The 16149-nt window shown below is 49.8% G+C and overlaps 1 protein-coding gene across 1 annotated transcript in view; it reads left to right on the plus strand.

Moving 5' to 3' along the window:
• Positions 1–16149, plus strand: part of eEF5 (eukaryotic translation elongation factor 5) — a 39687-nt gene that overhangs the window by 8263 nt on the left and 15275 nt on the right. Inside the window, exon 3 of the mRNA XM_050169775.3 lies at positions 7251–7355. Coding sequence (XP_050025732.1) covers positions 7251–7355 — 105 coding nt within the window. The remainder of the gene's footprint in view (positions 1–7250; positions 7356–16149) is intronic.

Here is a 16149-nt window from a genome sequence, read left to right on the forward strand (position 1 = left end):
AGCAGACGACGCTGTGTGCAGGTGGAGCTGCGCGCCGGCGGTGTTCTGTTGCGCCGCGTGGGCATTGGTATCAGTTTCCACCGCCGAGCCGCTTCGGCGGTCCCAGTTTCGTGCTCGGCCGGGCTGGGCGACTGTGTGCGCCCGCCTGGCATACGAGTACGGGTCAAGAGCTCGGTCAGAGAGCTCCCACGCGCCTCGCTCAGTTTCTCCAACGAGGGCTGTCGTTGCGTCGGTTAGCCGGAAAGGGGCGGACTAGGCGGTACCACCGCGCAGCTTGGGCGGTCAGCGAGACAGGCAGTATGGTGCCTATAATCACGCTGTCTTCCAGCCTCATCGCTTTCTGGTATTGGCATAGAGACTCCAGGTATTCCGTAGCGCTCATGCGGTCTGAGTAACCGCTGTACGTCGCAATATGTACCTTGAAGTTGCTCGGCAGGGCAGGCCTAGGGGGACTAGGGTCCACCACGGGAGGCCTGACGCTAGCCTGAGATTGCGCCATTTCCATCAGCGATGATAGCAACTGCGCGGCTGCGTTGTGCAGCGGCAATTGGTCCGGGTGAGGCTCACAGGGTGCCTGCCGGGATGTGCCCGCTCGTGGCCCTAAGGGACCGGCCGACGGTGCTGCGAAAAGGTTGCCCTCCAGGCCAACTGAGGCCGGATAGCGGATCGCAGTAGCCGGCGGAGCGGGATGGCTCCTGCTCGGCAGAACGCCGAAGCAGCTGAGCAGTTAAAGGGCTCACGCTGCTTGGACCGTAGGGTGCCGCTGGGCGGACGGGCTGACCAATGGGTGTCCCTATGGGGTCGCACTTGGCATCTGACAGCATGGGGTTGCCACGAAGAGCATCCCTGTAGCTTACAGCATTGTCCGCTGCCTCAAACGACAGAAGGTCCGCAAGCAAGAACTCGGGCTGCGACGGGGGCCGCAAAGGGGCCTGCTCCGACGCCATGCCGAAACCTAGTTGGGCGCCAGATATGTGGGGCTTCGGGCTAACATGCCCAGACCCAGCTAGCTAAGGTCTAAGGAGACACGTAGCCAGTCCCCACTCCCGGCAAGGCGTTGACTCACCGGCAAGGCGTAGAGACGACTCCAAGCCGTGGCACCAACGAATGGGGGTTTACTTCCTGCTATGTACAAAATGCGAGTACAATACAGGAATACGGCACTGGGGTGGCAGTTGCAGGCTACGGGTGAAAGCTCCCGGGAAGTCTGCTCCGCCACGCTGGCTCTTCCGAGCAGGATCGCCACACAAAAGGGGGCCGCCTTGCTCAGAGGGGCGCGGGACCAAGGGGGTCTGCACGTCCGACAGCCATGAGCACCGAAAGTCAATCTCTCCGGGCGAAAGCGCCCGCTCCTCAGGCACTGTTCTTACGCGCGGCGCACGGCGTAACGTGAGCCGCGCGCGCAAGCAGCAGGCTCCGCGTCGCGCCAGCGGCCGCGGGGACTGTCCGCTATCCAAAATAAGGCTTGGAACTGCGTGTCCCCAGCGATCGCGCGGCCGAATGGCCCAAGTCGCGCGTGAACAGGAGACAGGGGTCCCAAAAGGGGTCCCCGCATAACGTATTAGTGTAAACATGGCTACTATTGTTGCCGCTTGCGATTTGTTGCTTGCCCACGAGTGCAGATGAGAAGAATCGAAGGGCGCCTTTTTTGTTGTTGACCACAACCATTATAAAGCCTGCAAATAATAAAGGAAAGTTTGCTTGTACCTCTTTTTGTCATGGAAGTGCGGAGAGTGATGAAAGTAATGAAATGAGGCATCTACTTAAGAGTGTTTGGTGCGTGCAGACCGCCTGGTTCGTCTTGAATAGTCGTTTGCGTAGCATTCAACAGATGGTAAGCGCAGTCATTATTAGCTAGACTTGCCACACGACATATCGCTGTGGCAAGTTCGGGGTGCGGTCATTACGCGGGAAATAAAAAAAAATCGAATTTTGACGACAAAATTTAGGGGTGCGATCATTATGCGAGTAAATACGGTATTCTCAGCCATTTCTTTCTGAGCCATCAGCAAGCCAACCTGTGGAAGTCCTTCGTCTGCCGCTGCTGCTAAACGAGCTGCCCGAGCAGAGGCCCAGCGCCGTTGCTGCCAGAATCCAGAGGTGCGCTACACCGAACCAGGCATTTATCCAACCATAAAGCTTCCTTCATGACAATCAAGAATTGGTAGTGCAGTGTTTCTTGAAGAAGGAATGTGTGTGAAGAATAAAAAGTTGTCTGTAACTGTGCTGTCTTGCTCGAATCCTTTGCCTCGATATATTGAAAAGCCGAACCAGCTGAAGAGCTGCGCTCACATTTAGCATTGGGAAGTAACGTAGTTGTTCTAAATTATTTTTTAAATATGAATATCAACTTTCATCTACAGCTTGCGGTCTTCTCGCTATGCTCGCGGCGCGCACGCTCCGATATTGCGCGTGTTGGACAACCACTGAGTTTGAGCACTCCGAGCTACCATGGATACAGTAGAACCCCGCTGTTACGTTCCTCACTGCTGCGTTTTCCCGGCTGCTACGTCGTTTTCATCCGGTCCCGGCATAGCTTCCATAGGATCCAATGTATAAGGAACCCCGCTGTTACGTTGTAGCTGTAAAAACGTTCCCGCATGATACGTCGCAACTTAGCACCCCAAACTCGCCTGGGCTAAAGTAGACAACGCGCTCCAACCGCCATTTTGGCTTTTGACGAGTTTTGGCTGGGCTTGGCTATGGAACTGGCTGCAAGAAGCCGCACGCCAGTTCATGAGGCCGCCACTAAGTGGCCATTCGTGGAAAATGATCTTACTATCATCACTGTGATTACGGTCACCGCTTGGTTGTTGGACGGGTCGACTCACGGAGGAAGGAAACTCGGGAGAGGCCCTGACGTCACTCTTTGTGAAGCTAAAGTGAAACCGGAAGTTGGCGTTGCTCCGCCTATCGGGCCTACTCTCCTCTCTTGTTTACGTTTCTCCCACGCCGCGCTGCGCGCAACCGGGCTGCTCGGACGCGCGCGCTCCGCAGCAATACTAAACAATCGTTTGCACGTTAGCATGATTACGCCAAAGAGGGCAAAATTTCCAGCGGAAATTCGTTCGTCCATTGCCGTGGCGCGGTGACGACAAGGAGCACGAGCCGCATGATGCCGGGGAGTTGCCAAATCCTAGCTTTGGAGAAGCCGTCGCGGCTCTGGACCTCCTCCGCAGGTACGTCGCACCTCACAGCGACGCTGACAGCAATGCGGCCTTCCAGGGTATTGAGAAACGTGTGGAGATTTATAGCGAGCGAAAGAAACGGCAAGCCACCATTCTAGACTTTTTAAGTCCTAAGCGCACTCTGTGGAAATAAATTGTCTATAGTTGAAGCTGCACTTTTTTCATTCATTTTCGGAGCTTTCCTCACTGTTGCGTTTTCCCGGCTGTTACGTTTTTTCCCCCCGGTCCGGTGAAAAACGTATGAACGGGGTTCCACTGTATAGGGCGGCGTGCCTGCTCTGGCCCACTCCGTGTGCTGACGCATCGCTGCGCGCCTCGCCAATCCCAGCTAGGGGATGGCTAAACCATGCACGCAGCAAGGGAGACCCTGGGTGAAACTCTCTAGAAGCAACAGAACATTTATTAAGCTCTGGTGTTCGATACAAACAAGTTTGAACAAGACGTCTGAATCTAAATCTATTCGCGATACAGTACATGGCCAAATGGTCGCCGGTGGCCGCTGACGGTGCACTGTGATGGAGAGACCAAATAACCCAGCAGTAAGAGGCTGCCCATCCTTTGGCCAGTGCCTGCCATCATGTACCCACACAGCAGAGGAAGTAAAAACAAACGGAACAGATGGGGGCAAGATAGGAAGGCTGCCCGTTCCCGCCAGCGGCGGACAAAGGGGGCTGCCACCGGCAGAGAGGAACACGTACGCACCTTCAGACGCTCCAATGTGGTCTCCCTGGGCCCAGTCTTGCGCGCACATACCCAGAGCGCAGGCAGGGCCCAACTCCTGCCAAAATGTCGGCCAATGGTTGAAGCCCGTGGGCGGAATGACAGCAGAATGACAGTGTCTCAAAATGAAACGTTACTGTCAAAATTCTGTTAGCCTACTTAGGCACGCTTTGCGAGATATTGTGTAACTCTGCACTGGACGCAGAGCAACAGTGCTCCATGCATGCACCAGCATTTCTCCAGCACACGCTGTCACCTCTAGATGCCAACGCATCCAGTGCCGAGCATGAAAGTGATATTGTCTTGTATACCCAAAGGCAATAGATCGGGTTTCGCAAATCTGCGTCAGGCGCTGGATTTGTACACTGCCTGTTCGGTGACACCAAAACCAGTTTTCTTGACGCAAGAGGTGCGTATCCTCGGACAATCTCAATCGCGGCCCGATACATAGCACTCAATGCTGTGGCCGCCATCTCAAGTTGTTCTTGTAAACAAAAATGGTGGCGCCCACACAAGTGGAATGTGGTGACGTTTTGCACAATTTTAGTGCAAAGCTATAGCATTTGAGAAAATTTGGAGTCTGCTAGCCTTGGGCAACCAAGTACCGTATTTGCCAGGGATGCAAAAATATTTCGTTATCGCAGGCTTCTACTGTAGTCGTATTCAATGTTTCAGATATTCGCAAACACCGAGTAAGAGATGCTAGTTTTCTGTGTACGGATTTATAAACTCAAATTTTCACTGTCTCAACTGAATTATTGTAAGACTTTTCACTTCGTAAATTTCCATTACAATTTAGCGACTTTGCAAACTTTGACAAAAATTTGTTGTGAATATATTGAAGTGGAAAAAATTATCCTGTTTAATATACTAATATAGGGATTATATGTGACAGCCGTGAAGTAACATGATGTAAACAAGTCTGAAACAAAGGCGGATTTGGGTTAATGGGCAGTCAGTGTTCGAATGGGTAGGGCATCGAGCTGCTGTGCTGAGGGAGCAAGGTTCGAAACCAACCATGGGATCATCTTGCGTTAGAGTATGTGGTAATGTGTGCATACATGCCGCTCGTCAGTGAAACTCTTTCACACCGACATGGGTCACAGTAATGCAGGACTCTGTAGATGCTGCTGTTCAAAGCGCTTTCACACAGACTTCGATCACTCGGTGTGTGCCCTCTCCTACGATGGTTGATCCAGAAATAAGGTTCCCATCAATTTTAGAAATAGAAAACATTGTTTATTCTCATTAATATTTACATCATTGGAAAGATGAAACTTTGCTCTAGTTTTCTACATAACCGCCATCTCTTTTTATGCATTTCTGCGGACTGCTCCAATTTCTGTATCCCAATGTCGTGGAATTCCTACGCCAACTTATTGAGCAAGAGTTTCATTTCTTTGACTTCATCATTGCTTCGGAAGCGTTGGCCACTCAGATGTTCCTTTAACTTGGGGAACAAGTGATAATCAGTAGGTGCGAGGTCAGGACTGCATGGTGGGTGGGGCATGACAGTACACCCAAAGTTTGTCAAAAGTTCCTGTGTTTGACGGGAGACGCGAGGGCGGGCGTCTTGAAGCAGTTTCGTTCGACCCAACTGCTTACATTTCAGCTCAAGTCCGCCGGTAGCGGGTGCACGAACTCTGTGGTGCCAGGTTAACCTTCGCTGAACAGGATCGACATTTGCTCAAACTTCATGGGCACAGCTTGAGTGTTAAAGCTTGTGCATTTAAACTTGGTAGGCGTGTGCGACTCATCTTGAGCACGATTAATTACATGTACAAGCGAATACGCTATTGTGTTGTCTATTCGATGGCTGATCGCATGGGTGCGGTCGAACAATGGTCGGCACGTTGATTTTGCCGGCGCCGTCGATAAGCCCGTCCCAGTACAACTCGCGCTCGTCGGTTGCATCGTCGTTGACCTGGTATAATAAAAAGGTTTAAGGGATGCACAATAGTCGGTCACTCGGAGTGAGAATCTTGGTGGTCTCGTATCGACCCAGTGTTGCCGCACCTTACGAGTATGTGCAGTCAGGCATGCGCTACCACCACCAGCAAGTGAGGAACGATGCTGCAAGAAGAATGCGTCAGCAACGCGATGTACATAAGTGTCGCCCAAGTGTAACACACGAGTTTTTCGCTAAATTTGTTAGCCATCAATGAAAGGCAGGAACTGCCTGGTTTCCGGTGCAGTCCGGACAACTCGGACAGTGCCGTGGCCGCTTTCTCTTTTAAAATGAAGTTGCAGTCTTACGCTATGCATGTTTTCGGCACCGCACCGATTTCAAGCTACCAGTAGTTTCAACGCGGTACATGGCACAAATTTTCGCAGCAGCATGCGTCCGAGCGCTTTTTTTTTTTTTTTCTTTCTTTTTCCGGGGGAGACTTATCGGCGTGTGGCCCCTCTAAAACGTTTTGCGACTAATCCGCTAGGGCAGGGCACATGCGCTGTCGTGCCATAAAAGAGGCGGATTATTTCGAAAAATTGCCTATGCATTGAGCACCTGTTTGCATCCTGTATCCTTGAATCATTTCGTGATGAAACCAGTAACCCTCCATTTTCCAGTTCGGCATTGGGCGCTGCCTAAGAATTTTGGCTCAGGTTTAGTTCTAGCTGGAATTACAGTACGGCTTTCTGTTCAGGTCGAAACCCTAATTTGAACTGTCACAAACATTTGAAGTGTAATAAGTGTAAATTGTTCTAGTCAATTGAGTTGGTTGCACTTGGTGTCTTCATGTAGGGAGTTCATATCTTTCATTGTTTTTAGAATGTTTTACATTGGGCATATATTTCAATTGTCTGCATAGGTGGTTTCCGGATATGCTAGGCATGAAATTGTCATTATCTGCAAGTGACATTCCCATGAGCAGTTTTCGCACGTCCACATTCCGTAAACTTGAGAAAGCTTGTTGAAGAGTTCAAAAATGCTGATTCGTTCTCCAGCTGTGCAGTTTTCATAATTACGAATTTACAAGAGGTGTAATGAACGTAATTTTTTAATGGACAGCAGTAATTGGGGCCTCAAGGGGTTGAGCAGGAACTCTCTTGATGCACTGTGGTTGCTTAGTGGCTATGGTGTTGGGCTACTAAGCACGAGGTCACGGGATCGATTCCCAGCCACAGCAGCCGCATTTTGATGGGGGCGAAACGCGAAAACACCCATGTACTTAGATTTAGGTGTACATTAAGAACCTCAGGTGGTCCAAATTTCCAGTCCCCAACTACGACAGGCCTCGTAATTGGATTGTGGTGTTAGCACATAAAAACCCTGTAAGTTAATTTAAACGGGAACTCTCTTGCCAGTTCACGCAGTCATGTTGTGAATGTACAATTCTGCAGGTTCATCTAGTGGGCCTGGACATCTTTACCGCAAAGAAACATGAGGATCTGTGCCCTTCAACCCACAACATTGATGTGCCCAATGTCAACCGCTGCGATTTCCAGGTCAGTGCTGCTTTGTGAACCACTGGTCTCATGACTTACCGTGTTTGCTCACATTTGCTCAGTATAGGAAGTTACTGTTTCATGTCTTCCTAGTTAAGGGGGGACGTGGCAATGAAAATGTTTTTTTTTTTTATTTATGGGAATAAATTGGTGAAATTGGGCATACAGGTGCGATTTCTTATGCTGATATCATAACTGAAATTAGTTTTGTACCCAGCACCTCCACCAGATATGTTACGCAAGAAGACGCAGATGAAAAGCTATATACAAGTATATTTACAACGTAATACGCCGCACTTGGCCAAGAGGCAACAGCCCGCGCTAGCCTCCAATCGTCGTCGTTGTCTTCTTACTGCTCGCCTCTTCGTCATCGGTAATACCGTATTTACACGATTGTAAGTTGACCCCTTTTTTAAATTTGAGTCTGAAGTTGGGGGGTCGGCTTACAATCGAAACCGAAACATGGCCCCGCCAAAAAAAGCGATACCAACGGGAGCTACAACGTAGTTAGAATTTTATGTTTGCTCTATGGCCCTACCCGTATCTTTTCGCTATCCCGCGTGTTTGTTCGCTTTTCGGAAGAGTTTTTCAACATTTTTGAGTCTTATACCCCTGTCACACGGGCACCCGCGAACTCCGTTGAACTCCTTCGTCTTTACGCCAATGGAGTTGCGCTCCGTGTCACACGGTCTCCCTTGCGCCAAGGAAGTTAAATGGAGATTTTGGGCGAAGGGAGTTCGGCAATGACCATTACGGTTGGATGGAGTACTCTCGTTCACAGGCAGCTACAGTTCTGCAGAAAACTACGCTAGTAAAATCGTCGTAACTGGTTCATTTACAAATTTTAGCATTATTATTTTTTTGCTTTGGGATATATGCCACATAATGGAAGTTTTAATTTGTTTTTAAGGGCATCAGCACCTGTACTCTCTACACCAATACTTCGCCACGCTGCATTGGGAAACGTCGTTCCGCCATTTTGTTTGTTTTTATATGCACGGGAGCCGCACGTATCGTTCAAGCCGTACGGGTAAAATTCTCCGGGTGACACGCACCATGAGCGATCCCGGCGCACCGCGAACACACAGACACGCGCGATTACACAGAGGAATCACAACTCGAAGAGCACCAACCCAACAACGTGACCCGCTCTGCCACGCACGAAAGCAAGAGCGCAGTGTGGCCAGCATCGCTTGAAACTTCGCTATGCTTGGAAAACAAGTCTTGCGGTAACGTACCGCAAAGTTTCTCGCTGTGATTTTATATTATTACATACTGCGTTAAAAAAATGCACATAGATTACTTTAACGGCGACCGTATATGTGAACAGTTGCACGCGGAAGTAAGCGCAGCAGCGCCGTTTGTACCCCGTGCGGCGGCCGTCGAAAGCTCGCGCTGTGCCGTGTAGCACGGCCGCAACTCCATTACCGCCAATCTCCATTAGGGAGTTTCATGCTCAACGGAGTTCGCGGGTGCCCGTGTGACAGGGGTATTACAGTGCATGCAACACTGGGGGGGGGGGGGGGGGGGGGGGGGAGGAGTGTTAATAGTTGATAGAAGCGCCGCTGTTCCCATTTGCGGCGGCACCCTCAGAACGGCGGCGCTTGCGAGGAGTATCGGTAGTTCATGGAAGAGCAGACACCGCTCGCGGGGTTCTCTTTCTCTGTTTAAAGGCATTAATATTGGTTCGACGCGTTCCACTTGACTGCCTGCTACGTGCTACTTCTGTGCTTCCCCAGTCGTCATGAGTGCTCCAGGCCCACTAATCGTTCGGCACTCGTTCACAGCAGCGTTCAAGAAGGCTGCCATCCTTTACGCCGAAGAAACAAATCACTGCGCAGTGGGCCGCAATTTCGATGTTTCTAAACTGGTGGTGCGAGAGTGGCGACTGCAGCGAAGCGAAATGTGTGACGGCAAGTGAGAAATTTCCCACGTGCCGAAGTCTGGACGCTTTCCGGAGCTGTAGGCTAAGCTTGCGGTGTACGTCGCTGAAATGTGTGATCGGTCCCTGCCAGTGAAGTGCGACGTGGTCATGAAACAAGCCCAGACCTTCGCCTTAATTTTAAGGTTTTGCTCCGCCGTGAGTACGAGTGGCTGGCGGTTAGAAGACTGAAATTACGCCAACCGGACCTGTGAAAAGAGCCTCCCTGACGGCTGCGTGTGGCTGGGTGCATTTGGCGTGGGCTGCTGTTCTGCAAGATGTCCTGGTGCGGTCATTTGCCAAATTTGAAATTTCGCTGGACCACGACGCGCTGTGGGACCGCAGCAACGATGACGATGGCAGCACTAGTGAAGAAGAGTGAAGACCATGTCAGCTACTAATAAATTTTCATTATCGAATGCGCCCTCGGGTATGCTTTTTTTTTTTTTTTTTTCGGTCAAGCGATATGGGGGGGTCGACTTACATTCGAGTTGACTTAAAATCGTGTAAATACGGTACTATTCCGTAGCACTATTATAGTTTTTGAGTTACAACTGACAGCCTCTAATGGTCATGCCCAAATTAATTACACATAAATTTGCCAAGATTTTCATGTCTGCATGTTCACAAAGGCCCATTCTGTGCAGTAAAGCTATTGGTTTATGTTTTAAATGCCAAAATAAACACATATTTTCAGCTTTCCTTTGCATATTTTCTTACTAATTACCTTTGCAAAAAACCCATTATAAATATTTTGATGAGGTGCAGTTAAAAATGGACAGCTTTATTGCACTCATCAATGTTTCAGGGTCTAAGTGCAGAGGACAGAATGATTTTGTCTTCATTTGTTGTAAAATGGCTCTGGGATGACTGAAAGCAACTGCACAAAACATGCAAGCTGAGAAAACTGAGCTCAGTTTCATTTGTTGTAAACATTTAAATCTTTATTTTGAGCACCTAAAACCCGCCTGGAATTTAGTCCTTTGCCTGTGGGGACACATTTGCTTTACATTTTGATGTTTTTTCCGTTCTTGCAGCAGTTTCGTGCACCTTAGTTGCCTTTTTTGGAAGCCACGCGGAAGAAGCCGTGATAGCAATAGCTATCACAAATACCTCAGCCAAAATACTTTTCTGCGACTCCAAGTCGGCAGTGCGTAATTTTTCCAAAGGCAAAACCCACGAAATGGCGCTACAAATTCTACAGAAAGTACATTTCACGCCCCGCCAGATCAAAATAATCTGGATCCCTGCGCACTCGTCCCATCCCGGGAACGAAGCGGCTCACAATTTCGCCCGTGGACTCTTCAACCGGGCAGTGAGCCAACCAATCCTGCGAGGAGCAAAAGAGCGCATGATAACCTACCACGAAATTACGCAGTACTATAAGAACGTAAGACTCGAATACCCACCCCCTGACAATTCCTTAACCAAAAACCAGCAGGCGACGTGGAGGCAACTCCACACACCTTCCCCAACCCGTACAAACTATCCATAGTCTACCCAGGGATACACTCCCCCGAATGTACGCTATGCGAGGCCGACAAAGCCGATTTAGCACACATCTTGCACGGATGCCCTGAGCTCAAACCTAGAGCCGAATGGCAGCTATCCAACCGAGAGCAGTGGGAGGCTGCGGTGACCAGCTTGGAACCCGTGGTTCAATTGCGGGCAGTGACCTGGGCTTTAGAAGTCGCCGTAAGACACGGTCTGATGGCCACCTCATGAAGCCATCATGACTTCCCACATCTCATGAATAATTTTCTGTTGACGAAATAAAGTTTTTACCATCACCGCGGAATTCCTTTCTCGTCTGCATCGCGCTCATCCGCGCAGTCGGCTGTGCACTATACAGTTGAACCTCGCTACAACGAAACTGACGGGGCGCGCGAAAAATTTCGTTAAAGCGAAATTTCGTTGAGGCGAAAACAGCCCAAAAACACTGTCAGGTTGGACCACATAGTCCCAAAACATCATTTATTTCCAAAGAAGTCGGTCAGCTTCTTCTGCTTCTTTTTTTTTGCCACGAGTGCAGTGGCGCGGCTTTCGCACTCGGTGAACAGTTGCATCGCGACGTCGTCATCGTGAGCACCGAAAAATCTGCGGATCACATCAAAAGCATCCATCACTTTTATTGCAGGTGGTGGCGCTAAGTCCTCCGCGTCGCTGTCATCATCCGATGATGCGTCGTTGTGGCGAACGCCCTCAATTATAGCTTCGTCACTCAGCTCCTCGTGAGCTAGCACTTCACTGTCAACAGCGATGTAGTCGCCGATGTGAACATCGGCCGGCACATCTCCGGAGTCCTGAAGGGCTGCCCATGCCGCATTGGCCTCTGTGGAGGGTGGAGCAATTGTACTGCAGCCTTCCTCGTCCGTCGTGGAGTTCGCTGCCAGTTGAGCATCGGAGTGAAAGCCGGCGTGCACAAAACAGTTGTAGATGATACTGCGACTGGTTGCCGTCCACGCTGCTGAGACCATCTGTACAGCCATGTACAAATCCACTTCGATTGCCCGACCGGTGTCGATGTTTAACACCAGCCGCTGAATCAGTCGCTGTCGATAAGCGCTTTTAACGCTATTGATGATACCTTGATCCAGCGGCTGGATTAAAGCCGTGCAATTCGGCGGGAAGAATCTTACTTCCACGCTTTGAAGCTGAACGTCTTCAACGTTATGCGCTGAGCAATTGTCGATGAGCAAACAAACCTTACGTTTCTTTGCCGTCATGTCACGGTCGAAAGCGGTTAGCCACTCTTTGAAAACGGCCCGTGTCATCCAAGACTTCTTATTGGCAACATATTTGACGGGCAGGCTCTTGCCACCTTTGAAGCACCGCGGCTTCGCACTTTTGCCTATCACCAGTGGGCAGCGCTTGTCAGACCCGTCCATGTTGCAGCACAGGAGCACAGTCACACGCTTTTTGCTATGCTTCCCTCCGCTGCATGGCTGGCCCTTCATGTGAAGCGTCTTGGAGGGGAGGAGCTCGAAGAAAAGTCCCGTTTCATCGGCATTGTATATGTCTGATGTGGCATATTTCTCCATTAATTCCGGCACAGTAGCTGATGCCCAAGCAGATGCAGCGTCGGCGTCTGATGAGGCCGACTCCCCACACAGCACTTTAGCGACGATTTCATGCCTGGCCTTAAAACGGGTCAGCCACCCTGAGCTGGCTTTGAAATCATTGATGCCCAGCATACAGGCATAGCCAAGTGCCTTTTGCTGCAACATGTTTCCGCTGACCGGCATCTTCTTTGCGCGCACGTCGAGGAACCACGTGTACAGAGCCTTCTCAAGGTCCTCATGAGCCGCTTGCGTCAGCTTTTTCCGCTTCGCGGATGTCCCCGAAGAAAGAGCTTGCGCTATCGCGTCTTTCGACTTCAAGATCGTTGACAGCGTGCTCTGTGAGATGCCGAAGTCCGCTGCAACATCTCCCTTTTTCCTGCCACTGGATGCCGCGCTGATAATCCGTGCCTTCTCTTCAAGCGAGAGGAACTTCCGCTTTCTAGATGAAGTCGCCATGCTCGCATTCATTACAGCGCACTAGCAGCACAAGCACGAGTGAAAAAAACTAGGGCAAACGCGCTGCTGTTGCCAGGCTGCTGCGTCCTTTGGCAACGGATTGGTTGCGGCTCTGAATTGGATTGGAAGAAAACGGGAGCTTGCCCCCGCGCCTTGTCGCAAGGCAGCCAGCCCGATAGTCATCAACACCAAGCTATGGCGGTGATCATGTGCGTTTCAGTGAGTGGATTAGTTTGGTCCAGCGAATGTTTAGCGAAACAAAGCAGCGTGGGCCTATGGAAGTACATAGATGGGCGGCGATATGCTTGTTTTATTGTAAGATATATTTTTAAATCGAGCTTCGCATAGCAAAAATTTCGTTGAAGCGGAAACGCGCCCCAAAAATGGTTCGTTGTGATGAGAAATTTGTTCCATTACTTTGTATAGCGAGCTGACGGGGAATTGGAAATATTTCGTTGAAGCGAAAATTTCGTTGAAGCGACGTTCGTTGTAGCGGGGTTCGACTGTATATTCAGTGTCAAGTCAGTGTGACACCGTACTATGCGATGGCCCATCAGAAATTACATACAATAAATAAGTTTGGTGCACAATAGGAGAGATGTGCTCTTATGGACTTCAAGAAGCAAAGCGCGACACATCTGGACATCAAAGTAGTCGCGTCGGCCTTTGTACCCTATTCTGCTGACACTGCCAATGTAGGCCTAGGCCTAACAAGCCAGTTTCCGTGCAAAGGTGCGAAAGGTCGCATATGTCGCAATACGAAGTTCGTGAAGCCCGCAGAATTGGAAGAGAGCAAAAAAAAAATCCAAGAGAAGCTTCAGCGGCTGTCGTCCACTCCCACGAAGGAAAGGAAGCAAGATCTTTATAGTAACACCAATGCCGCAGCTGAACCCATTGAGCCACTTAAGGGGGGAGGAGGGGATCAGAATTAACTTTTTTGTTTCTTGACAGAAAGGGCTGAAATTTGGCACACACACTGCACATTGCAATAAAGAGACAAATCTAAAATTTCATTAGGATATATTAATTAGTTTTTCTTTTATAAGAATTTATAAGTTCCTTGCTTGTGGAAAGCCTTGCACAGTAACGAAACATGATAGGGAGCTGGGAATACTTTGCATGTTTGCCCAGATGTCTAATCTACATCAAGACAGTGTTAGATTTTTTTTTTAGTGCGCTAATAATTTTTTGCTCAACATAACATGCACATGACTGCTTCACTGCATGGAGCCATGTAGTAATTGTGAAATAATTAAATAATGGAAAGATAAAGAAACATTTCAGGACTGTCTTTAAGTGCAGCACAGCTTGTGGATCACAGCAAAACAAACTGGGCCAAAATCGGTCCAGCCATTGTTGTGCTACGCTTTCCACGAGCGAGGTGATTGACAAAAAAATGCAATTGAGAAAACTGGCTGCAAAGTTTTAAAAGCACTGCAAATTTATTAAAAAGCACCAGGGCTGTAATATTTTGAATCATTGCTGTCAGGCATCTTCTTACACCTTTGCCTCATTGTTTGGTGGGCTTTGGATGCCTTCTTCAGGCGTTCTTTATCCTTTTCTTGCGCCGTCTGGAGTAGTGCATGACCACCATTTTCACTGCCAGACCGAGCCTGGTATCGCACTGCACACCCACAGAACGCTGTTGGCATCTTGGGCACAGAGTTTTAGCGATCAAAGAGTTCATCGCGGAAACAGGCATAATAATGATTTCAGTCACAAGGGGCTGAAATTTGTTCTTGGCATTGCTGCTTCCGCTCAGTCGCGGACACTGCATGCCTGCGCTTCTGCAGTCACCGCTGACACAAAACGCGGCTCGAGGCGCGTCTGAATCGTGCGACGATTCGTCTGGTGAGCCTTGAGTCACCATACAGTATGTAGCTCATCGACGGTTGAAGCTTACTCGCAGGCTGCGTGTCCCTGTCGCACGATGCATTGGAAACGCGCACCGTCTCTGCCGCGATGGAGACCTTCGACCCGCGTCGCCTCCAACAACGCGATCTCGGTTGCAGACTCGCGCGGCCGTACGCACAGGTGCGAGAGCCTCCGTTGGCACGTCTTCCGGTGGCTTGGTTATCAGTATCGATGTCACAGGGCGATTGTCGGTATCGCTGCTGGAATCGCACGGTGCAAGATAATGCGGCACGTTATTCGCGTGTTCAGTCGGGTTCTCCGCTTCCCCCGCTGGCCGCCGCCTTTTTCTCGCCATAGGAGGCTTGCGCTTCCGTTTTCCGAAGGCATGCTTCATTTAAAAGTTCTTTTCGAATGAGCGACGATCCATCACTGACCTGGGAGCTTTCATAAATCCGAATTCTGCGAGTGTCAAACGAAGAACGACGCCGGCGTGGTTTTCAAAGCAGACAACTGCGGTCCGCTGTGGTTGCCAGCTTGCCCGCTGCTGCAGCAGCAACCAATGGCGAGACGCCTTTCAGTACAGCAACCAATCGGAGGCCCGCTTTCATCGCAGGGCCCGTGTGACCGCCTCTAGCAGACCCGCGCTTCTTTTGTGTTTGTGTGTTTGTTACAAGATGGCGACGACCGAAGAATTTAGCAATGGAATGGCGAAACTTCGAGCTTTCGAACGATACCAAGATGGCGGCGTTCGGTTGCGGGAAAGACGAGTTAGGGCTCCGTGAACTGCAGTGATTTTACGAGATTTAAAGCTGTTTTCTCGCCCTACGCACTGATAAATTAATTTTTTTCGGGCACTTTTAGCGCGTTTTCAGTCAAACCATTTTGATACAATGTAGATTAGGCATTGCAGATACCGAAACGCGTCGTTGCCAAAAATCGATCTTTTTTGCGATTTTCGTGATCTGATCCCCGCGTCCCCCCTTAAGGGGATTGTGTTTACAGTAGTAAGTTTAGATGCGGTGAACATTCTGCTTGCACGAAAGAAGTGCAAGGTATGCAGTGGTGGGGATATGAAAATCGTCAGAGGTGAGCACGAATACTTGACTCTGTCAAGTTGATTCTTATGTGCGGGAACTGTGATGTGACGTAGACAAGGAGCTCGCCGCGCATCTGCGGTGCACAGAAATAGAACCCATTCGCTGTGAACGTTCTCGCCGCTTGCAGAATGCAAGTAAGGGGAAACCGGTGAACAGCCCTCATTGATGTTTCCCACTATGAACATTAGCTGTCACGGACTTCACATGTAGATGTGGCAACGCTACGTGAAGGAAAAGCTGGCTCCCGCCGCCGATCGTGCTGCCCGAAATGTGAAGAGTGTGCATGTTCAGTTAGTGAACTTTGGCTAATTGTTTCAACGAGCCCGGGCGCATCACAGTGTTGTACGATGGGTTGTGGACGACCTGCGGACTGTTTCACCGACAACCCGTGATTGAACTGTTTA

This window comes from Dermacentor andersoni, chromosome 3, assembly GCF_023375885.2.
Source record: "Dermacentor andersoni chromosome 3, qqDerAnde1_hic_scaffold, whole genome shotgun sequence".
In the NCBI taxonomy this organism is placed as follows: Eukaryota; Metazoa; Arthropoda; class Arachnida; order Ixodida; family Ixodidae; genus Dermacentor; species Dermacentor andersoni.